Source organism: Aethalodelphis obliquidens, unplaced genomic scaffold, assembly GCF_003676395.1.
Source record: "Aethalodelphis obliquidens isolate GAN/ISIS:26980383/991018 unplaced genomic scaffold, ASM367639v1 scaffold48, whole genome shotgun sequence".
Lineage (NCBI taxonomy): Eukaryota > Metazoa > Chordata > Mammalia > Artiodactyla > Delphinidae > Aethalodelphis > Aethalodelphis obliquidens.
The window spans coordinates 4,707,767-4,732,638 of NW_020837992.1; the positions used below are offsets into that span (position 1 = coordinate 4,707,767).

At 49.1% G+C, this 24,872-nt stretch overlaps 1 protein-coding gene across 5 annotated transcripts in view; it reads right to left on the reverse strand.

Moving 5' to 3' along the window:
* Positions 1-24,872, reverse strand: part of PLXNA2 (plexin A2) — a 221,583-nt gene that overhangs the window by 49,372 nt on the left and 147,339 nt on the right. For 2 of the 5 annotated variants that reach the window (XM_027082878.1, XM_027082879.1), the window contains 5 exons: positions 24,509-24,623; positions 19,859-19,963; positions 15,759-15,959; positions 14,000-14,096; positions 10,162-10,352 (listed from right to left, as the gene is read on the reverse strand). In XM_027082878.1, the coding sequence (XP_026938679.1) occupies positions 10,162-10,352; positions 14,000-14,096; positions 15,759-15,959; positions 19,859-19,963; positions 24,509-24,623 (709 nt within the window). Of the gene's footprint in view, positions 1-4,117; positions 4,294-10,161; positions 10,353-13,999; positions 14,097-15,758; positions 15,960-19,858; positions 19,964-24,508; positions 24,624-24,872 lie in introns of those variants that run through there. The other 3 variants (XM_027082880.1, XM_027082881.1, XM_027082883.1) reach the window with 2 other exon arrangements.

Here is a 24,872-nt window from a genome sequence, read left to right on the forward strand (position 1 = left end):
CAAACAAATGGTTTGACAGTTTGGGGTGTGTGTGAGTGTGTAGTAGGGGTGTGGAGAGAGGGGGAAGGGAGCTGAAAACCTGTGAAATCAGCTGGGAAGATCTTTCGATATGGCCGAATTTCAGCCCCATGTTTTTCAGCACATACTGTGGACCTGAAATCTATTTACATTCTCCTCTGTGGACCTCAGAAGGGAGAGCCAGAAGTAGGGGATGAGGGAGAGAAGAGCCCAGAAGCAGCCGCTGAGTTGGGGTGCAGGGAGTGTCTGAGGGTCTCCCCTAGGCTCTGTGCTGACTCTCTCTGTGTGCTCCCCCTTGCCCCCTACCAGACCTCCGGTTCCCCTCTCTTATGTACTATGCAGGCTCCCAGGGGGAGCTGGGGGTCCCCATGGCTATAGTGGGTAACATCCATGTGCATTTGACCTGTGGTTCCCTCTGCTGGTCAAGCATGACGCTGACAAATGCTTACCCTTCCTGCAAGGGAATATTTAGTAGCCCCTTTGCCTACACCCCAAGACAGCAACAGCCACCGGACTGTAATTGCGTCTTTTCTCAAGAAGGCACTAACTATATGGGGATAGGGACCTTGCTTTCTCTTAGTAACCTGATACACAGCACACTGCCTGGGACACAGCAGCTGTCAAGAAATATCTCCAGTTCTCTATTCCTGGGAAAAGCTGGTCTCAAGAGGATTCTAGTACAAACTGTGTTCTTGAATGACCACCGTAAGAATGGAGATGCCTACGTGTCGCTTGGGAGTGATGCAGTATTTTCACATCGGAAGCATTAAGAAGTTCTTCCTGCAATCTCTCTTATTTTAATTTAAGCCAGTTTCTGCTGTGATTCCTCATCGAATGGAGGACTCAACAGCTGCCTCCTCATCAAACCTCTTTCAGATACTGAAGACAGCAATTAAGTCGCCTCTGGTCTGCGCTTCTGCAATTCTGTTAGCCTTTTGTTGGAAGCTCTTGTTTTCCAGGTCCTTTGATAATTTCAGATGCTTTTCTTTGGACCCTTGGATATCCATGCATCCTCTGAGAGTGTAGGGACCCCAAGCAGGCTTGTGGCTTGAGCAAAGGTCTGCGGATTTGCAGCAAACGAGGTCTGAGCCAACCATCTCACTTAGCGCATCCCACACGCCGTCAACCAGGCTGGCCCTGGGCAAATCCCAGAGGGAGGGTAAGCCCTTATCTTTCCCAAGTGCTTTTTTTCACTACCTGGAGTTCCTTCCCCCATTTTAGTCACCTTACACTCTACTATTGTCTCTTCCCTAATGAACCCTTTATTTGCATTTAATGGCACATTAAGTTATTACCTTAAGAGTATTGGCTTTCTAACTGGTTGTAGAATTAAAAGTTTGTCTATTCGCAGGATTCAGAAGGGAAATGTGGGAAACATTAGCACAGAGGGCTCAGTCCAGCAGCCCCTAAGCCCTGTCCCAGAAGCAGTCACAGACCACGCCTGGGTAGAGGTGGCTGGTCCCAGTCCAGGCCATGTCCCTGATCTGGTCACCTTAAGCTCGGGTGAATAGGCCAGTAGGATGTGGGATGAGGCTGGCACGTGCTGACGGGAGGGCACTAACCAGGAGACTCCTATCTCCTGCTGGGTCCTCTCAAAGACGCCTGGAGCCCCTGATTTGAGGAGCCGCTTCCCCATCTCCTCAGACCTCACCTGTCAGCAGCACAGCCCAACTGAGCCTGACGCACGCCTGAGCATCCCAGCCAAACCTGTATTCCTGCCAGACTGTGTCATGTTTGTTTTCCACCGTGGGTGCCTTGACCTGGAAAACAGCCGCCGTGATGCTGCACTCGCCCTGATTCTTGCAGCCGCTAATTGAACAGTTCGGAGGGAACTGTGCCACAAAGCCGTCCAAGGGCGAGAGCAGATGCAGCGATTAATTACAGCTGGGGAGCTCCGAAGGGCTGCACCAGGGAGCAGAGTGGGAGATGCTGGAGGCCCAGGGGCTTGGCAGCCTGGGGAGTGCCATTCTGAACTCAGGCAGAGCCTTGGAGAGATGGAGTTGGGGCCTCCTACAGGGTAGATGTTTAAGGGGTCAAAGGAGAACCCCTTCATGGTGGGAGCCTCATGAAGCCCGGCTCCCATCCTAGAGACCCTGTCTTCCTCTGCTTATATCTCCTGCCTGATAGATGTGATGGCAGAGAAGACAGAAACGGGCATTGGCTCCAGGTTACTGAAGATTCTGATAGTGATGCCTACCATTTTCTTTTCATTTATTAAGTACTTATCATGAGCCAGGTATTGTGCCAAGGGCCTTATATATTTTATCTCATTTAGGGCTCACAACAAACAAAATGAGAACAGTAGTATTCTCATGTTACAGATGGGGAATAATGTCCCTGAGAGGTGAAGTAACTTGCTCAACGTCACACTGTGAGTGGTCTATCTAACCTGTGCCTCAAGCCTCATACCACAACGCCTGAGTTACTATCCTGCCGGGGACAGCCCCGAGATCATCAGCCATGAGAACTCATGCTCCAGCCTGCCTGTGGGCGCCTCTGCGCAGGTCCTACAGCCCCGCTCCCATGGCTAAGGTCAGGCTTGCTGCTTTCCAAGGAGCCCTGGAGTTGGCTTTGCTGGGACCACCATCTCTCCGAACTTCTCAGCTTCCACCCTCCCTCCTCTCTGGCCCTGCCCCTGTGAATGCCCACACTCCCCTTGGCCTTGCCGCTGGGTCATCTCTCCCTGTGCATTCCAGTCTCCCCAAATGATGCTTGGGGTGGGGATTACAGCTTGCTTCCCATCTCTGCAGCAAGGCTTGATGAAGAGCTTGGTGCCTGCGCCATTCCCTCCTCCAGCCCTGTGGATTGACAGTTCTATTTGTCTAAGTGAGCCCAGGAAAGAGATGAAGGATGCTATATGGGTCAGACATGGGAGTTCTAGAGTCAAGTAGCTGAAGGTTAACTCCTAGTTCTAAAACTCACTAGCAGTGTGACATTAAGAAAGGTATCACACTTCATAGTGCCTTGGTTTCCTCGTCTGTAAAGTGGGACTAATGATAATAGCTTCCACCTCATAAAAGTTGTTGTAAAGTCTAAATGAGATAATATACATGAGTTTATAACTTAGTATACATACTAAGTTAGCAGTGCTAGGTGCCAGGTAAGCATACAGTGAACGTTATCTATCATTTTTTCTCATTACTATTTTATGATTAAGAAATTTGGACAGAAGCCAGGTCAGTTGAGGTCCAGAGGAAAAGTGGCTTCATTTTTATAAGCATCCCAGGAGGGTGGAGCCTCTGGGTATTGTTCTTGGTGGGGCTCAGGGCAGAGGCAGAGAGCCGACCTGCGGAGGGGAAGTGCCGGGTGTGGAGGTTGCCCAGCACGGTTTTGGCTGCCTCTCGGACGGGCCTGTGCAGCTCTTGCCATGTCTCCAGCAGGCTGTCAGCACCCTAGGCTGTGCTCTTAAGAGGAGATGGGAGAGACTGACGTCAGATCCTCCCAGAGCAGCCAAGGGAGGGGGGTCCCAGAGTAGTCGCCCCAGGGTGAAGTATCCCCAACTGATGGTCACGCTTTGTCTGAAAAGCTCCTGTGTCTGAGATTGGGATCGAGAGGGTTCTGCCCTGAGCATCCCCCTAATCAGGACAGGCCAGCGAGGACAATTGTGGGTATGTAGACAGCTAATCCTCCCCTGACTAATCCAGTTACTCCTTTCCTGTTGCTTAGAGTTTTCCTGACTTTAGAGCAGTGATGCCAACTTTGTGTCTGCAGATTTTGATCTCAGCCTGGCTCCCAAAGGCACCTGGATGCTGGATCCAAGACGGCAAGCTGTCACATTCTTTTCCAACTTGGTGTGTGTGTGGGTGTGAGCGCGCAAGCACATGTGCATGAGAGCAAGTATGTGCACACTCTTCACGGCAGGCTAGAGCCCAGTTGACGAGCCCTGCAGGAATCTACAGCATCGGCCACACCAGCTCTCCTACCCGGCATGAATCCTTGCTGGCTCTGTCTTAGCTGATAGTACATTCAAAACCTAATTGTTATCTCAGCAGAGTAACTCCATTATTCATCCTGACACCATCCCCCGTTAGCTGTTTGTTGCAGTGATGTTATATTAATGAGCCCTGCAAATAAATGAACGGGAGATCAGAGGGCCGACTTGTTTCTCAGGAAAGCTGGCTGACTTATTTATTTATTTGTTGGGAACTTCGCAGTGAGTCGCTCTGGCCCTGGGCAGGTGGCTCCCGGCTTTTCCTGCCGAGATTCAGTGCAGTCTTATGGATAAATACCTGTAAGCTTCCAGGTTTCCAAACAGTTTCACAAATCCATTTGCATCTGAGAGAATCCAGGAAAAGAATCTACTTTAAAATATTTGGTATACACACTATTATATATAAAATAGATAACTAATAAGGACCTACTGCATAGCACAGGGAACTCTCCTCAATACTCTGTAATGGCCTATATGGGAAAAGAATCTAAAAAAAGGAGTGGATATATGTATTGCTGTACACCTGAAATTAACACAATGGTGTAAATCAACTCTACCCCAGTAAAAATTAAAAAAAAAAAATTGGGCAAACGGAGAGCAGGAGAAAGCAAGAGCAATGGATCATCTCAAACTACCATCCCATCAACGATTATTTATGCTTGATTTTGGAGGGCAGTGTTGGCGGTTTTCTACAATTGGTTTTCTTTCCCGGTTACATGTAATTAACAGAATGTTAAACAGAATCAGTATTCCCTAAACATGGACAAGTGAGGTGTGGGGGAAGTTACTGAAGTTAAATTTATACAGTAAAAGCTACAAGGTGGTCCTAGGTCCCAGTACTCCTAGGACCTGGCAACAGTGTGCTCTTACTGCGCATTGTGTTAGGGGACGTCAGAAACACACAGGAGCGTTTCTTGGTAGCCAAAGGGTGTAGGTTCCTGGTCACTCCCTGAGGACCCCTACACTGGGGATTCGTCCCTTGCATCCCAAGCCTGCTTTGCCTTTACTGCACCCTGATCTCCGTTCTCACCTGCAGGCATGAACCACCTGGGCCTCATCCTCTGGGCTCTCCCATCAAGCTGAGATGCTTGTGAGAGTAATTTTCACTGTAACCATCGTCCCATTGATAGACACACCCAGAAACCAACCAAACCGAGTCTGATAGCTTTAAGAAACACATGTAATTAAAGTAACACATCCCCTGGACAGGCAAGAAGTGATTGCTCTAAGCTCAAAAGTGCCCCCAAATGCTCTTCCATTTTTCTCCCCCACTCATAGGAATAAGTGTGGACTTAATTATCTTTAGGAAGACAGGTGACGGTTATTTTCAGACTTGAAAGAGTAGCCCATGTTCTCAGTTTGTCTGGCATCTCCTGAGACCTTCCAAGGGGATTCAGATCCTGGGCACAGATGTTTTGGGGGTGGGGTGAGGTGGGAAAGTGTATAGCCAGGGAGTACTTCTCCATCCGTCTGACCAAGAGAAGTAGCATCAAGTGGTGGAGCAAGTCCGTATTCTGGAGTCAGAAGGGTCTGGTTCTGAATTTGTTTGTCACCAACCAGATGTGCAACTTTGGGCAAATGACTTACTCCCCTAAGCACTGTTTCCCCAGCTCTTATAGCCATCTTGCAGGATTGCAGGGAGGAGTAGGTATGTGGAATACATGGGTTCTGGCACAGAGTAGTGTCTTGTTAAAGAAAAGCTATTATTATTAAGGCTCCCAGAACTAAGAATACGGCTTGTCTGTTCATGTCCTTGGCCTGAGGTTGGTGTCCTTATGAGGTGTGGAGGCCTTGGTCCCTGTCACAGTTCTCTTTCCTAATAGAAGACAGCTGCAAAGGGTGTAGATTAGAAATCTCTGTCCGAGGCCCTTTGGAAGAAACAGAGCCGCCTGCAGGGCAATCAAGTTCCAGCCTCTTCCAGGTGGCCAATGCTCAGGGATAGGCTGGTTGCATCTCCCTTCCTCCCCACCCAGGACTAATTTATCCACGTGATAACTTCCAATCTTAGCACAGTGCAGGGCATAGAGCAGTCACTCATGACATGAATGTTTAATGGATGAATCAATTCCTTAGAACCATGGCATCTCCTCCTTTTGCTCAGAATGTTCTGTTGTGGGTTGAATTTTATCCCCCACAAATTCATATATTGAATCCCTAACTCCCATTACCTCAGAATATGACCTTATTTGCAGATAGGGTCCTTAGAGAGATAATCAAGTTAAAATGAGGTCATTAGTGTGGGCCCTAATCAAATATGACTGGCATTCTTATTTAAAAAGAATTAACTGGAGACAGACATGCACACAGGGAGAACACCATGTGGACACAAAGGCTTAGACTGGGGAGTTGCTTCCACAAGCCAAGGAACGCCAAAGATCGCCCCAAACCACCAGAAGCCAAGAGAAAGGCATGGAACAGATTCTCCTCACAGCCCTCAGAATGAACCAACCCTCTGATACCTGGATGTTAGACTTCTGGCCCTCAGAACTGTGAGAAAGTAAGTTTCTGTTGTTTAAGCCCCCCGTGGTGCTTTGTAACTGCAACCCTAGCAGACCAATACACTCACTTTGAGTGGAGACCTCTTTCACGCGAGCTCCAAAGCCCCTTGGTCCTTTCTAAATTTCTTTTCCCAAGAACATGTTCGATCTCTTTCCCCTTTCTGCTGGATGCTGCCCACTCACAGTTTCTTGGGAAATGTTTTCTCTGGGTTTTCCTTTCTCTTTAGGGGATGGCTCCTAACATCCCCCACTTTGATGTCGCAGCAGGTCCTGAAGCACATGCTGGGAAGGACAGAAACATGGCTTCCTGGCCTCTCACAGGCTTTCCAAACCTCTGCACGTTGTCTCCTGGACTGGGGGTTGAACAGGTGACAAGTGCACAGACACCCGGGATGACAGCTGGAATGGGAGCAGCCTGGGATGCCTCCCACAGGGGACAGCGTCATTATCACACCAAGGGCTGGCTGAGAAGCAGCAGACGGTGAATCCTGAGGGGGTCCTAACCTGAAGATGATGCAAACTGGGAAATTCAATCTGCTGTAAGACTTGTCCTACATGGAGCTGCCATAAGAGATGGGTCTCTAGGGGAGGAATTGGTTGCTATGGAGACAGTTGGGTTAGCAGGGGTTAAGAAAGAACACAGCTGTTCATCCAACTGAGCTTGAGCTCACTCCTTTTCCTAAAGTAGAATTCCTTTGAGGTCATCTCATTGATTTCCCTGCCCCTGGGCAGGACAGCACCATTCCAGTCCCTACTGGTTTCCAGCACTGGACATTCTGCTGCTCCCAGTAGCTGTCATGGGCCATCAGAGAATCCTTCTCTTCTCCCTCAGGAAAGATCTTTGTAGTCAATGGCTTCTGTTTGCACGTGGGCATGCATTGAGGGGGCTACACATTTTGCAGATAAGGAAGGGCCAGAGACAAGAGGGAGGTATGTATAAAAGGGCACAGAGCTCACAGAATTCCCTGTCCCCGGGCAGGACAGCACCATTCCAGAAAAATAAGATCTATGCCAACATCAAGGAATTAACTAAGAAAACTGAGGTAAAGAAAATGAGTTGATTCTTCTTAAAAGTTACTTTTAACAAATTATACATTTTTGGTAACAAATGCCATAGAAATGAGGTTGTCTTCTTCTCAGCACATCCCACGGAGAGGTGCCTGAGGTTGATTCTTCCCGTAACTGGTGGTTAACTTTGATCACTCGGTTAAGGAACCTTAACCCTTTAACCACTGTCTACCAGGTTTCTTCACTGTAAAGGGTATATGAAAGTATACTGAACTAGTTTTCTTGTTGTAATTAATACATATCTTGTGGGGAGATAGCTTGAGGCTATATAAATATCCTATTTCTCATCATACTTTCACTTGCTAATTTTAGCATTCATTGGCCATTCTTGCCTGAAACAATTATTACTGTGAATTTCGCCAAATGGTGATTTTCTATTTCCCTAAGTCCTTCTACACTTATGAGTTGGAGTTCTAGTATAAAGAGGAGCTTCCTCTCTCCCACATTAGTTATTAATTTATTATATCAATAAGGACCATAGATTCTTATATTATTCTCTTGAGTATAGTCCATTAGTATTATAATTTATTTTCTTGCTTACATTGCCCCAGAGTTGGCCACTAGGGCCAAATCAAGTTGGCTCCTGTGTCCTTTGGACATGCACCCTACAGTTTTTCTGGTGTTCCTTGACAAAACTATATAACCTGAATTTAATCATGAGGAAACATCAGACAAATCCCAGCTGAGGGACGTTCTACAAAGTAAGGGTCCCGTGCTCTTCCACAGTATCAAGGTCATGAAAGACAAAGACTGAGGATTACAGCACTGCGCAGCCATGACAATGGAATGCCACATGTGATCCTGGATTGGAGCCTGGACCAGAAAAAGGACATCAGTGAGACGACTGGCAAATGTGAATAAGACATGTATATTAGATGGCTTTATTCTATCACTGTTAATTTCCTGATTTTGATCATTGTACTGTGGTTATGTAAGATGTTAATTTTGGAGAATCTGGGTGAAGGGTATATGAAAGTTCTTTGTACTATTTTTGTACCTTTTTATAAGTCTGAAATTATTTCAAACGTGAAAAGTTAAAAAAGTGAAAAATGACTTTTATAAGGAGAGGAGGATAGATTGGGGGTGGGAGGTGCAGGATGAAAGTGAATAAAACATTCCAGCCCTGTCTCCTCCAGCTCACACGTGCTGTCCAGAATGCTGTCCCCCAAGTGTCTGGAGACACGGTGTGGGTCTGTCTCTCTCCCAAGATACTCTTTCTTTTTCCACAGCCTCTACTTGAAAAACACCAAGAGGAGACCCAACTGCTCAGGGCCTCCAACTCCTGCTGCTATGTTCCCTGGGAAAATCAATTACAGCCTAATTACCTCAGGGGGTTAATTAGCATCGTGTAGCCTGGGTGTCCTCTGCGAACAGAGCAGCCTGTCAGTCCTCGGTCAGTGAGCAGGGGTGGCAGAGGCAGAGGTTTCTCAGGGAGAAGGCTGCCTCCTGGCTGGGCTGGGGCCCCTGCCAGTCAGAGAGGAGACAGGGCTGGGGCAGCAGCCGGTTGTTGGAAGTGAGAGGGGCTGATGGAAGCAAGTCCTTGCCTAAGCTCCCCTGTACCAGAGGTGCAGAGGCAGCAGCAAGAAGAATTACAGAACAGAGCAAGTTCTCAAGGCAGCCGTTGCTGGAAATCACTAGAATCAGGGAGAAGGCATGGAGCCCTGAGCTGCTCAGGGAGCTAGCTGTCTGAGGGCAGGGAAAGGGACAGTGCATCTGCTCAGGGAAGAGGTAGAAAAGGAGCAGCCCCTTCTGCTTTTTTTTATAATTTTTTGGCCAAACTGCATGGCTTGTGGGATCTTAGTTCCCTGACTAGGGATCGAACCAGTGAAAGCCCGAGTCTTAACCACTGAACCACCAGGGAATTACCCCCTCCTACTTTCTTAAACATGCAAATCACAGTGGTACTTGCCCTGGCCGATATTCCTAGTCACCATAAGGAACATGCAAGTAGTTTCAAAGCACAAGTGACAGTCGGTGAATAGGGAGCAGCAGAGAGTGATGAGCACATATTGCAACCCAAGTTAAATACAACTATTCCTCTCCCCGGCCATTCAAACTCCAAGCAGCTGCATGTTCATTCACATTACCTATTCATCTTCCTTTGCAATTGACTATTCAGGAAACATCATTTTTTCCAGGGTAGCTAATTACCTATTTCTTTCCATTAAAATGCACAAACAAATTGGGACCCAGGGTAAACCCGGGGAAATGGCACGGTGGCTAATGCAGTGCCTGCTTTCACTTTCTTCCTCCGTTTTCAGCTTTGCAACTCTGAGCTAACTGCAGCTCCTGAAAGCGCATTTCTGCTGAGAAAAGCTAAACCTGTTTTCTGAAACGTTCACCCGCCGTGCAGCTGATTTCTCGTCCCCACCTGGCTCAGCCAGCCTGGCAGGGAGGCTGCACTGGCTGTGCCTCCTCGGTGCCCACCGACGGGCACGCACATTCGTGCACGGGCGTGAGGACACACTTCCATACGCTTGGCATTTACGCCTGGACACAGGCCATTGAGACACCCGTGAGAGGCTTTACACACCCTCACATTAAACTCACTCTATGCCAAGAATTCTTCCGTAAAGGCTCAACTCCCACTGCCCTGGGGTCAGCTCCCAGCCATCCCATCCCACTCTGGGAAACTGGGGGACTCACCTCGGTGATTTGGGGGTTGGAGCACTTAACATTGTGGCTGGACCAGTCAAGCCAGGGGCTGGAGGGGCTGCTACAGTGCTGCTGGAGGGTGCACCTGCGCTCACCGCTGCACCAGCCACACTCGAACTTCCGGTCGGCCTTGAGGCAGAGGCCACAGCTCTCCCGCTGGGCTGCACACTTGTAGAGGTGGACTGCAAAGAGAGGAGGGGCAGTCACAGATGGGGTTGGAGAGGACGCCTCACAATTTACCCCCTTCTTGCAGGCGTGATAGAAACCGCCCCCCATCCATGGATAACACCCATGATCATCATTATCCCTGCAAGAATAATTGATGGGGAATTAATAATAAATTGAGCCTCTTAGCAGTCGTTTAAAGGCACTACAAGAAAATATTATTTAAGAGTTCTGGCTCTAGATTAAATTGGATCAGGGCTTTAATTGTGGCTTCACCACTTCCTAGCAATGTGACAAAGAATTTAACTTCTTTCAACGTTCAGTACCTACTCTATAACATGGTGATAATCATTGTTTTTTGTGAGGTTTGAATGAGATGTTGTATATTCAGTGCTTAGCACAGTGCCTGTAACATAGCTGATGTTCTGTACATGCTTATTATCTTTTCTTTGAACTCAAACTACATTCTTACGCTGCTGCTTCTCTTTCTGCCACATACGGCCCTCGCTGAAAGAGGTAAGGACTGATTTCCCCATTTCAGGCAAAAAAGAAGCTCAAAGAGAGATGTAATGACTCTTGGAGTTTACTAAGGTTAGTGCCCCAAGCTGGGATTCTGCAGATCCAACTCGCTGTGCCGCTAGCACGCAGGTCCTGAGAGGAGAGAGGCACACAGGGGGACTGGGTGGGTCTGGGAGAGGCATCAGCTGGGGCTTCAAGAAAGGCCACATGCCTGGCAGAGTGGAGGCAGAGCTGATAAGGAACGATGGTTGATGCCACCCTGTTCATGGCCCTGTGGATGGAGCGGATATCCCCAGAGAGGGCAAACTGGCTACTTAACAGGTCACTTTTGGAGTCTGCAAATGCTTTTGCTTTTGTCTCCTACCCACTTAGAAGCCCTAGACAGGCCAGTCGGCAGAACCGTTTTGTGAGCCCGAGGCTTGGTAGTTGTCTGCTGGAGTTTTGAATTCAGAGTCCCAAGTAGAAGTCTTCAGAAGCAGAATACTTAGAAAGTCATTTTTCAACTCTTCTGGTCAAGCAGACGTAAGCTCTCAGGCCTGGGCGGCATGCCTCTGGAGCTCAGGTACATGCCCCAGGGTAGAGGTATTTTTTTATTCTTCCATGCGTCCCCATTCTGCTCCTCTGCTCTGCCAAACATTCCTCAGTCTCAGCTGCAGGGGCTATACTGAAACATCCTCATGCCTACGGCTTCTTATGGTAGAGGGCAGGAAATGGGAATCTTAAAATGAACAAATCCACATGATGCATTTATTAATATGCAAATGGTCCACATCTAATTTCTCATTTGATCCTCATGGTGACCCTGAGAGGTGGGCATCTTTTCCCCCATTTCCCAGATAATGAACTTGGGAAATTGAGAGGAACAGTAATAAGTCTGAGTTCACATAGCTATTGGTGAAAGAGCCAGGATTCGAATCCCAGTTTGTTGGATTCTAGAATCCGCGTCCTTAAGCACTGTGGCCTCCTCCACCCAACACGGTGCCTAATCTCCAGGAACAGCTGGGATCTGGGTGGGAGGTGAATGTGAGATCGCCATGGCCTGTGCATTCAAGGAGCTGCTTAAAAGTTGTCAGGCGCCACAAGGGAGGGTTCCGATGCCACAGCTCGGATGTGGCTGTTTTTTCTCTAAGCTCCAGGTGCAAAGGCAACCTCTGGGAACTAAGCCCAGATCCTCAGCAGGGGAAATGTCTATCTCTTAGCACTGAGAAAATTTGGCCTGGGTACGAGGGGAAATAGAAAAAATCTCCCAGCCTAAGTAGCACTGATTTTCACGGCAGCATCCGGGACAGGGACCGTAGCATCTGGAAGAGATGCTGAAGCGCTTTCAGGTCCTCCTGTGGCCTCAGTCCCTCTTTCTGTGCCCATGGGGTGACCCTCGGGCTGAAGGACAGGCTTGTGACAACCCTAGCTACTTGAAATGTGGTGGAATGTGGCTCATGGTGGGGGGCGGTGATAGGGTTCTACGGGAAGGAGGTTTCACATCCCACAATAGCTGGAGCCACTGGGAGGGAGGACAGTGATGTGGTTAAGCATGTGAACTCCAGAATTAGACTGTTTTGGTTCAAATCCTGGCTCTTACTATTTGACTCTTGGTTCATTTTTTTTCAACTTCATTGAGATGCAACTGACAAAAAAATTGTACAATATTTGAAGTGTATACTGTGATGATTTGACATACATACAAAGAGTGAAAAGATTCCTCCCATCTAGTTAATTAACACATCCATCACCCCCATATCTACATCTATATGTGTGTGTGTATGTCTATATATGTATATATATAAACATATATATGTGTTAAGAACATTTAAGTTCTACTCTCTTAGCAAATTTCAATTATGTAATACAGTGTTACCAACTAGAGCCACCATGTTATACATTAGATCCTCAGACCTTATTCATCTTATAGCTGGAAGTTTGTATGCTGTTACCAACCTCTCCCTATTTCTCCAACCCCCTCAAACCCCTGGCAACCACTCTTCTACCCTGGTTCTGTGAGTTGGACATTTTTTTTCAGGTTCCACATATAAGTTATACTGCACAGTCTTTGTCTTAAAAACATGGAATGCTTTGTGAGTTTGCAGCATCTTTGTGCAGAGGTCATGACCTCTGCATCGTTCCAATTTTAGTGTATATGTTGCCAAAGTGAACAGTCTTGGTACATCTCTTAACTTCTTTGCGTCTCAGTTGCCTTATCTATAAAATGAGGATAATACTGGTACATACCCTTCAGAGTTGTTGTGATGATTAGGAAAATAATCTCAAATAAACCACTTAGTGAGTGCCTAGCCAGAGTGCTCATCAAACTGGAGTCACTTTTGTCATTCTTGAGATCTGGGAGGAATGCTGCACTGGGGGCAGCCTGCCTGCACCCAGGAGGACCTCCACATGGGTGTGTAGGACACGAATGAGGTGGCCTCATGGAACACCCCCTCCTGCATCAGCCCAGCTCCTTCCTGAGCTTCCTTGCAACAGCTGTGCCCTCAAGTCAGCAAGCTGGTCCCTCCCGTCCACCTCAGGACGAGGGGAGCCGCCTTTCAAACCTCCCTTGTGCAGTGACTGGGGCCAAGGACAGGGGAACCAGAACCTGATTGGAAATAATATCTCCATTTCCAGGGAAACTGGCAGGACATTCCTGCCTGCTGCTCTCCTGGTCCGGTTCCACAGACACTTCAAAGTCTCCGGGAGCCGAAGGAAAACGTGATGAACCGGCAGCCACCCAGCGGATGCTCTGGTTGTAATAAAACAGGTTCCCAACAGGACTGCTTTGATGGCGCCAAATGTTGCTTTAGGATCCTCTGAAGAATTACGCTGACAGAGGCAGTGTATTATTCACGGCACAGCAGCTGGCCGGCTCTGATCCTTCCAGCCCCAGTTTTTCCCAGGGTCACGGAAAGATCAAAACTCTACCTGGGGGCTTCCCTGGTGGCGCAGTGGTTGAGAGTCCGCCTGCCGATGCAGGGGACGCGGGTTCGTGCCCCGGTCCGGGAAGATTCCACGTGCCGCGGAGCAACTGGGCCCGTGAGCCATGGCCGCTGAGCCTGCGCGTCTGGAGCCTGTGCTCCGCAACGGGAGAGGCCACAACAGTGAGAGGCCCGCGTACCGCAAAAAAACCCCAAAACTCTACCTGGAAGTAGCTGCTTACCTTTCAGGTCCTGAGGGTTGTCAATGATGAAATTGCCGTTCCACACCACGGCAAAGTCCACGGCCAGGTTGCTCATGTCCATCCCGTCGTACTGGTACTGTGGGGAGAGGGGCAGAGGTACACGCTCATGAGGCTTTCTATCACGGGGGGGCGGGGAAGCTGCTGCTATCTCAGGGGACCAGGAAAGAAACCAGGGGCTCTGGTTCCCTCTGGGCTGAGAGAGGACCAGAGGGAGAAACAGGAACCCCGTGCACCGTTCACATTATCCCTATGGTGTCTTCCCCCCGACTGCTAGTCACTAATGCCCACAGGATCCAGCTCAAACCCCTTAGTTGGCATTCAATACCCCCTATAATCCCATCCAAACTTAGTTCTCCAACCTTCTCTTCCACTTCTCCTCCAGAATCTTTGAAGCACCTGTCTCCAAGCACACCCACCCAAGCCCCTCTCTGTATGTGTTCAGTTCACGTCTCCTAAGAATTCTTCCCTCCCCCGACAGCCTCCACCCTTCACCACCTTTACTCTCCTAGTCTAGCTCAGACTCACCTTCCCCAGGTGTCTTCTCTGCCATTCCTCCCAGCCCTCCCCAACCTCTCCATCCCCTGGTGTTTCTGTCTTTAACCAGGCACTTCCCGGGAGCTGCTTTGCATTTTTTCACGCGGAAGTCTAGTCTCTTTAGAAAGTCCACATGCCGCTCTGTAAATCCCAGAGCCCTGAGCACAGCATGTGTGTAACACAGCGGTGCCTCGGTTGGTTGGCCAGGCCCTGTGGTGGCCCTTTCTTTCTGCACGTGAGCTTTACTTTGGTCAACAGTTCACTAGGGAAAGTGCCCAGAGCTTTCTGGGCACAGATCTGATCAGCTCTGCCATTTAAGGCCCCCAAGCTGTAGCTGGGAGTGGACTTTCTCCCATGCTGATCCCACCGAGGACTCTCAAGCCCTCAGACACATCAGAAACAGCCCCACTGGTGGCCCAGCCCCTGAGCCTCTGTGGGAATCCCCTCTGTGGGGACTGCCCAGCCCGGCCACTTAGCTCCCAGGGCCCGTCACTCCGGCCCTTCCTGCCACCTTCCTCCCTTTGTTGTGCTCCATTGCTTTCTCATCTCCCACCCTCCCCGGGTGCTTGGCGGCCTTCTACCGATTACAAATTTCATCAAGTGCCCATGACCGGGAATCTGACAGCTCCCTGATAAGAGGCCCAGATTCTCTTTATCTCTCCCGGGCGAATTACCTTCCCTCAGCACCTCTGTCACCTTTGTCACATCCCCCCCATCTCCCAGCTGACCCCCCAGGGAGACAGGGAGTTAGCAGATGAAAAGATCTTCTCTGGGCTAGTAGTATAATTAAACACCTCGTGCTTTCTGTCTGGCATTCGGGATTGGTTTAACCCTTGCTGCTCTTGGAGTTCACGGCTTCCTCCTCCTCCCTTCCCCCCTCCCCTCATGCCACTCTACTTCCACTTGCACTGATCTCTTCTGCAGCTCTCCTCCCGCGTGGTGCCCTGCCCTCCAGCGGATCCACTCCCTGAATGCGGACAGGGTTTGGGGTCAAGTTGACTGGCGTTGGCTGAAGTTTCACCAAAGGCCAAGAAGTATTCTTTCAACTCAGAAAGGGCACAAAGCTATCAGCTTATGCCAGGAGACTCCTTTGTCCCTGGAGACGTGGGTCAGCCTGTGGACCCGGAGGGTTCTGGAAGCCGGGGCAGGTCAGGATGAGGCCGTGGCTCAGGTGTGAGAGAAAGCCCTGCCCTGGTGCTCTTACCGAGCTGTTCTGGCACTGGACGCTGGAGCTGTTGAAGCGCAGGGCGGGGACCCGGTGGACGGCTCCCTGTATGTTGAGGACGCACTCATAGCCTCGCTGGCCGGACTGAGGCTGGGGCAGGTTTCGAGCCTTGAGGGTGATTGGTTTTACTTCCCCGACGGGTATCAGGATCTCCTCCGTGGGCACCAGCTGGGGACAGTCCTGGGGAACAAGCAGAGAGCCTCTGTCTGGTCTGTCCTGGCTCATACCTCCCTGCTCCCCAAGCCCGGGTGGTGGACAGCCCTTCCATGCCAGGCCATAGCCTCTTGCATCCAGGCGGGCTGCCCACAAGGATGTACCTCATTTAAGGGGCACATGGAGTCAGCAGGGAATATGAAATCTATTTCTTAGCTCCCGGGCCTCGATATCATCATCCCCGTCCCACAAGTTGTCCTGTATCTGCTGTGTGTGTTACAATTTAGGAATTAATTTTCAAGCCCCGCGTGGCAGGTTGTGGATTTTATCTCCTGAGACACAGGATAAAAGATGCTCCACGCGTCCCTGTCCCCAGCCTGGACACCCCGCCTCTGGGTTTCATCTGTCCCCCAGCTCCTCTTGCACTGTCCGTGCCCAAGGTGACCTGTTATCGGCAGCCTCAGCTTCCCAGCGCCGATTGAGTGGCCTTTCCAGGAGGTGGCTCAAGCCCTCCCAGCAACGCTCTAAACACTCGCTCTGGCTTTTTATCTCACTTCATTACCAAGCCTTGCATGAAGACCATATCGCTTTGGGAAACAAAACAGAAAAAATAAACTCTTGCTGTGGAGGCGTTGTGGGAAGGACCATGAGAGAGGGAGGAAGCGAGGAGGACAGTGGTGTTCCTTAGTTCTTCTTCTAGAGGCTGCTTCTCCACCAGAGGTCAAATGACCACCTTTTGACAATTTCCACCCCCTGCCCATTTTCTCCCTCTCCAGGAAGACATTGCCCAGTGGCCTCTGGCAATGAGAACACACAGCCTCCTCCATGTGCAATCATTTCCCGTCTCCGGGGATCAACTGGGCAACGTCTTGAAGGCACCCCTTTCCCTGTGCCCTTCCCCTCCATGGTGGTGGCAGTTCTCAGAGGGAGCCTTTGGGAAGGTGTGTGTGTGTGGGTGGGTGTTGGTACGTTGCTACCCTGCAGAGGGCGCTACTGGCATTTACTGCCGGGTGTGGGGCAGGATGCTGAACTTCCTCAAGGTGTGGGACAGTCTGGAACAATAAATGGTCCCTCTCCCAATGCCAGAGGCATCCCTGGTAAGAAGCCACAGGAATGTGAAACAATGGACTGCCTTAGCCGTGGGCTTCTCGCTCAGTGTGGGCTTAGGCAGGGGCCGCAGGAGCAAGCCCTTCCCTTCATGATTTGGCCCCTGCCTCCTTCTTACCCTGTGATTCTTGGGCATCGTGGTCCAGCCATACCACGGAGGAATTTAAGGTTAGTCCTGAGGGACCATCTCTCTCACTTATCAACCTCTGATCCTTTGAAGATGCTTTTCTCTCCACCAGAAACACTCCCCTTCCACCCCCCGAATCTTCCTCCTGGCCCCTGACTCAGCCCTCTTTAGCTGATTACCTCTTTATTATTTTTTTTTTCTTTTGCGCAGGCCTCTCACTGTTGTGGCCCCTCCCGTTGCGGAGCACAGGCTCCAGACGCGCAGGCTCAGCGGCCATGGCTCATGGGCCCAGCCGCTCCGCGGCATGTGGGATCTTCCCGGATCGGGGCACGAACCCGCGTCCCCTGCATCGGCAGGTGGACTCCCAACCACTGCGCCACCAGGGAAGCCCTGATTACCTCTTAATTAGCCTTCAAACTCAACGCTGCAGCTCCTTCTTTGTAAAGCCATCCCTGACCCTTTCCCTGCACTGGCCCTCAGGATGGGTTACGGATACTCTCCCTGATCGCATTTAGCCCTCAGAATTGCAGTTTCTCATTGACTTGTCTTCCTTATTGGTCTGTGAGCCTTGAGGATTAGGCTGCATCTTATTTGCCTCCGTATCCCCAGGCTTTATCCAAATTCCTGACATGTAGTCGTTGCTCGTGGGAGGGTAAATGGAAAATAAGAAAATAAAGCAACAGACAAAACGATCTCAAACTTTCTATTTGGCTCCAACTTCCTAGATTTTTTAGAGATGAGGTAAAGTCCTGCCTTCTGAACATCTAGAGACTTGAGCAGGAGTTTGATTCCCGAAGCTGGGCTTGGAAATGGTCATTGTTTCTGGAGTCACAGAATTACTAAATTGGAACATCTATATCTATTAAGGAATCCTGAGGATTGATGAAAAGCTGGGTCCAGGAGAAATTTCCCACAGAAACCTACTCCCACAGAAACCTATCTAGGAGGGTCAGGCGGAACCTCACGGGTCACAGTGCCATCCCTCAGTGACTGCATGTGAGGATATCAAGCAGGCGAGTTTTCCACAGGAGACAGGAGCATAAGGCAACCCCAGAACAGATGGGTCCCTGTTTAGAAATCAGTCACTCAAGCTGCCAACTCATAAACTTGCTCTTTACTGCACTTTTACTTTCAATCCCCACGGGCACTCTTGACAGTCTTTCATATATTTATGGCCAAGAGAAAAAAAAAAATGAACACCACTTTAGGGAAACCCAGGCTTCCCTTTGAAAAGGAGATACTATTTCCTGTTAGTGGCTAAAAAACTCCCATTGAGTCTAAAAAATTAGAATTTAAATGTAGACTAGAAATAAGGCTGAGGTATAATGAGGGTGTGTCTGTGTGTGTGTGTGTGCGCATGTGTGTGTGTATACCTGTAAGAGAGAGAGGGAGAGAATAGATATTCAGAATCAGAACTAGTTGATAGGGATCTGGGGATTAATGGGAAAAGTTTTGGCAGGAGCCTGCGGGACGGCGGCGGTGGCGCGGAGGGCAGCCAGGACAGCGTTGCGTGGTGTTTTGGGGTATGCACGTGGTACTCACGCAGTGGCTTCTGTTCACCGACAGATGAGGACAGATGCACCGAGGAGGGGACACAGGTTCAAGCCCTGGTCCGGGAAGATGCCACATGCCGCAGAGCAACAAAGCCTGTGTGCCACGGCTGCTGGGCTTGTGCGCTAGAGCCCGAGAGCCACAACTACTGAGCCCGCACGCCTAGAGCCCATGCTCCGCAACAAGGGAAGCCACTGCAATAAGAAGCCCGCGCACCGCAACGAAGAGTAGCCCCCGCTCGCCGCAACTAGAGAAAGCCTGCGCACAGCAATGAAGACCCAACGCAGCCAAAAATAAATAAAATAGACAAATTTGTTTAAAAAAACTATTAAGAAAAAAATTGTTAAGGACCTCAAGAACTTTTGTTTACTGTATTAGAAATTAAAACTGAGGCAGTTTTAAAAATTAAAAAAAAAAGAACTAGTTGATATATTGTAAAGGGTGACCAGTTGTTTTTTCATCTCTAATGAGTTCAGAGAACAAATTCAAATTTCATGAGCGGAGTCTTAAAGATGTACTTTTGGCAGTACAGTGTCTTAGGTTAGTAAACAAGATTGCAGAATCCTTTTAACTATGACATAAAATATATATATGCATGTGTATATACACGAACACACAAATACGCACTCCCCACACACCCTCATCCTTTGGGTTGTGCTGTCTGGTCCAGCCTGGAACTTGGAGAATCATAAGGAGACTTTATGAGTACTTTTATGAGTTTTTTAAAGAGATTCTACAATTTTAGAAAAAATTCCCATGGTCAGACTTTCAGACTTTTTGGGACTAAATTGAAGGATGATGACTAGGGGCTTTCCAAACGCCTAAACAGGCTTCCAAGATTGCCCCAGGAGAAAAGAATGCCTTAGGCTTTGCTTGTTTTTTGTCTGTTTCTCTCAGGCCAGATGGAATAGCATCCTTCCTTCCCTTCTTTAGGGCAAAGGGAAGACATGGCTGGTGCCCAGGTACACTCTCTTCTCCCTAGGAAATACAGGGAGATACAGACTCTTTGGGTTGTGAGATTGTTTTGGTGAATATCTTGAGAGAGCAGCGAGTCTTAGGTGGAATGGCAGTGGTGAGGGCTGAAGGCAGGTGCAGGAGAGCCGGCAGCCTGAACATTGCCAAGCTGTTGGAACTTCGATACCTCTGGGGCTTTAGGAAGGTGATGGGTTTCATTAGCTACAATAAGGCCACTTCCAAGCTGTTTGATTCTGTGAGTACACACCCATGCATGCACACAGTTCCTGTCCTAAGAACAAGAGAACAAATAATCATGGTAGGCTTCCTCTGCAGCATGTGAAGACTGTTGTGAGCACTGTTAGAATCTCCATTGCTTCTGCAGACCCGCCCAGTCTCCTGAATGACCTCGGTAGGTCATTTTACTCCGCCTTCTGCCTCTAGGCTAACTGGCAGCAGGATGGCCCTTCTTGGCAGCAATCTGAGTTTCTATCGAGATGAGCAGATGTCCTGTTGGGGAACATCCCAGGGGAGGGGTGAGCTGCGGAGGAGGAGACACGACCAGAGGGAGGGCAGGACCCTGGCACAGCAGCCCTGTGTACGGACCTTTGGGCCGCATGATCCACCCTGTTTAGCTGTGCTTCTCCAGCTTTGAGCGCTGGGGACCCTTCAGCCCTCAGAAACGACTTCTCCCATGTGGAAATGACATTATCTTCACCAGCTGGACTTCAAAGAGACAGAGCAGCCAGCATCCTGGGAAGCTAATCGGATTTATTTGGTTCTATCTTTCCTCTGGGACAGGGCGTAAAGAAGATATGTGTATCTACATCTCACAAGGCCTGGTTTAGCCATGGAGGGAGATGAGCTTCTAAAGCTGAAAGCCATACATACTCCTGCGCACACCCACTTGCAAACACCATGTCACAGCTTGATCCGGTCCAGGGAGGCCCAGATTTCTGGGACCCCATCAGAGATCTGCTGTGCTCTGAGTGGGGGAAAGGTTTGGCTCGTTACCTTAAAAGAGCTCAAGAGACGGTTCAATTGAAATTCAGCTTCCTCATCTATCAAATGGGGCCTGTGATACCTGACAACCCTAGACTGCAGGCAAGAGGGACATGAAGGTCTGTTGTAAGTGGTGATAAACTGGGTTAACCACGTTAACACTACTACTGCATACTTCTCGCATGTGTACGTGAACACAGGGTCGGAGGACTTCAACATCCTTAGAACCAGCTTGGGAACATTGAATCATGACTTCTGCATTTATGTGAGGATCATAGGAAAATGGTTTAAACTTATCAACTTATTTATCTATAATAGAATCCTCTTCATAGAGTAGTTAAAATTAAATGAGATAAAAATGTGCATGTATAATGTTGTATATATAATAAGCACTCAAAAAATGTTAACTACTAATACTTTTATTTTGAATTGCATTCACTCTAGCACAGTGGTTCTTGGTTATCGGGACTAAGTGTGGGATTGGTCCATCAGCCCTCTGGAAAGAAGTAGGCAGATTCATCTCATGTCCTGGTTGCCTTTGTATCTGGAAGTAGCACTACTGACCTGTATTCCATGGGCAATTTCTGCATCTGTGGGGATGGATTTGTGAGGGTCCCTCATGACCAACGGTGCAGGGCTAGGTTGAGGTTAGACCCACAAGTGTGGCTGCGACCGTGGAAATAGACAAGCGGACCAGTTCTGATTTTCTGGAGAAAGCATCCTGTACTCTGCCTTTTTGGATGCCTGAGTTCTCTGTAGCCTTGGGCAAAACCCCCAATTTTTAGCATCTTGGTTACTACATCTGTCAAATATGAATTATGTGAAACTGAAGGTCTGTTGTGAGAATCAACTGAGATGCCATATGTCAGTGGTTCTCAATCTTCAGCCTAATCTGGGATGAGGCCCAAGAATTTGAATTTCTAACAAGTTCCCAAGCGATGCTGATGCCACTGGTCCCCCCATCCCCCACCCTCCTGTCACACGTGAGAGAAATGCAAATGTGTGATACATTAATGTTACTATACACATCAATGGAGCTAATCAGTTATACATTGCTTCTAGGAAGAAGACAGATGTAAAATTTTGATTCGAAGTTGGGGGGCCCTTACTGGAAGTGGAAAAGAGATATTCTAGGAGCCCCAAAGAGGCACCTAAGGGATTTCCAGTCCCCAGAAGAACCTGAGGACATAGGCAGGACTCTTAACTGAGTAAGGGGAACCTCACTCGAGCCGGCCATGTGCACCTTTGCTGTTCCCCACATTTTCAGGAACGGGGTTCCCCCCCAAAGCAGAGCTTTGGACAGGACAGAGTGGGGTTTGGGAGCTGTTTGCTGAGAAAGGACACGGGAGTGGCTGTGGCCCTGGCAACCTCCTCGGAAGTTGCGCCCTATTTCCTTTCCTGAGTAAACTCAGGAGCCCCAGAGCACCCTCGCCCACACCCAGTCTCTGGGGCCCTGCTGGCTAGTGCACGTCAGCAGGGCGAGGGGGAGGTGACGGAGACAAAGGCATCTCTCTCACCTCAAGGAACAGACATTAAGGGAGGAAATGAAAAAGGAGATGGGAAGCCTCTGGTTTTCCCCGCAGGGCTCTTTCAGTATTAATTTAATCCTGACTTGGGATGGCCACAGCTTCTCCCAGGCCCAGTCCTCTGGAATTCTTGAGTCACCCGTGGCTGAGAGGCAGCTGTGTTCCAGCGACTTCTAAAGGGTGAGAGGGAGGTGGCATGATTTCAATTAGCCTCTGGGCCTCAGCCCTTCGGCCTCCACACGGGGCAGAGTTACTGGTCTCGCTCGGGCTGACACCTCTCCTGCCCTCACTCCAGCTGCCCGTTGGGCCCTGTCAGGCTTGGTTTCGGGTTTCTCTTTGCCCAGGGGAGCCCGGCAGCCAGATGGAAGTGAAGCAGCTGCTCCTCCTAGTCTGGACCTGCGCGTCACCCTCCCCCTCTGCACTCTGTGGTCCTCCTCGATTTATTTTATTAACAAACTTCGGAGGTTAGAAGTGGCCACTGTGAAGGTCAGTTTCTGAGACTGTTTACCATGACCGTTCACTGCCCACCCTTCATCTCTGCACAGCCCTGCCCTGGCCTCCTTGCCTCCCTAGGCCGATCTTCTATTGACACCCAAGCTGGGGGTCCTCTCCCACCATACCCTCGGCTCATGCATGGGTCCTTTCCTCTGGGTAAGAAGATTGGCCTGAAAGCAGTCTCATCCTCTTGCAGGATCCCAGGGCTGGGGTTAATTTCCGGTGTCCACTAAGACCAGGCTGGCACTTCCTGGTCAGCTACATCAAAGCATACAGACTGGCCAGAGGAAAAGCCTTCCTTGAAAGGTTTTCAGGGCACTAGGTAACTGGTTCCATCCTGCTGAGGCATCTGTGGTTGGGTCTGCCTTAAATACCGCCTGTGGGCACCATCTGTGTGTCTCTCATTCAAGACAGGCAAACTCCATTTTTTCTGGCTGAATGTAACACATATTGTTTCAGGAGCTCAAAAGAATTCATGGTCACGTGTGTGTGTGTGTGTGCATGTGCGTGTGTGTGTGTCTGGGAAACCTTTCAAGGTCTACTTTCTTTTTAAATTAAAAATTTTTTAAAATGTAGCTTTACTGAGGTATGATTGACAAATAAAATTATAAGGTATTTAAATTGTACATCATGCTGACATGTATATCAAGGCTTACTTTCTCGTGTTTATGCATGGAAGCAACCAGTACTTCTACCCAGATTAGGAGACAGAAAAGACTCTATTTCTTGAAATCTTAGACAAGTAGCTCCAAGGAACACTTCCTATTAATGGCATTTGGGTAAAGTGGTCATTGGTTCCTCTGTGCTTTCATGCATGCATGCTACAGACTTTCACTGAAAAAGGCACTGAGGATTTAAAGATAATATGTAATCCTTGCCTTTAAGGAGCCTGTAGCCTAGTGCAAGAAGGAGACATATAAAGGCCGTAGCAGTATTTGCAAACGCTACACTGTCACTTATTTACATTTGCGGATTTTCTAAAAGGTGGAACGAGAGGTGAATGTATATTTATACATACGTGCATTTGTGGGAATACATAAGGTCTCTATCATTGTTCAAACTCACCTACTGGTCACTCTGGGGCATGAAAAACATTAGACACTGACCCAGCAGGCTCCGTTGTCCTAAGGCCTGCTATGAATTTGTAAGAAAGTCAACCTCAAGGAAATATCACTGGGTGCGATATTCATTGGAAAGAGAAGAAATCTGATATTGCACTGTGTTGATGACAAAAGTGGGTCTGGCCTTAGGGATGGCACTTTGACTACACAAGAAAATGGGACTTTTAGCAAGGCCTGGTTCTTTTCACCAGCTGACTGCCTCTCTCTTCTGTAAGGCCACCCACACAGTCATACACCAGAGTCAAAGAATCACTGAATTTTAGACGAGGAAGGGAGGTTGGCATGAAAGAGTGGCTAAGAGTGAATGCTCTATTGAACTAGACGATGTCTGCAGCCAAGCAAAGGGCTTAGACTCAGAGAACAAACGCCATTCACTACACTCTTCTAGACCATGGGGCCTGTTCGGTTGGATATATTTCCTCTAAACTTTCAGTCTCAACCCTCAGGTCCCCTCAAGGTTTTGAATGCACACAGTCTTAGGAGTCTAGCAAATATGGTACACTTCTCCTTCTCTGGGGTATTTGCTGCCACTTTTTTTAGCTCTATAATACCAGGGCTTTCTAACATCTCTGGGAGGAAGACCAACATGGACCAGGGCAAGGAGATGGCCACGCAGTTGGACGGACCATCTGAAAAAGGAGGACCACTCAGATTCACTGGGGCTGCTGTTGCGCCAGGGTGAGCTATGCTTACCTCTGAAATGTTGATCCGGCCCTCCTGGAAGGAGCAGGTGGTGGGGTCATGAGTGCAGAGGTTTCGGTATTTGCACCAATGGCAGCGGAAGGCGCTGTTGACACAAGACAGGCACCTGCAAGGATAGAGACAGTAAGAGGCAAAGAGAAGGCAGCAGAACGGGAAGGTAAGGGTGCCTGGTAGCCCATGCGTCATGATGGAAGTCTGTTATCCTAGTCTCACTCTCGGAGGGGTAGGTTGGTGGGGCATCCCCAGCCCTGAGAATGGTGGCTTATCCCTCTAAGATGTTCACGGGACCAGAAAATTGAGAGAAAAATGTGTTCCGAGCGGGAATCATGTAACTTAGAAACCGGTGGTGTGCTAG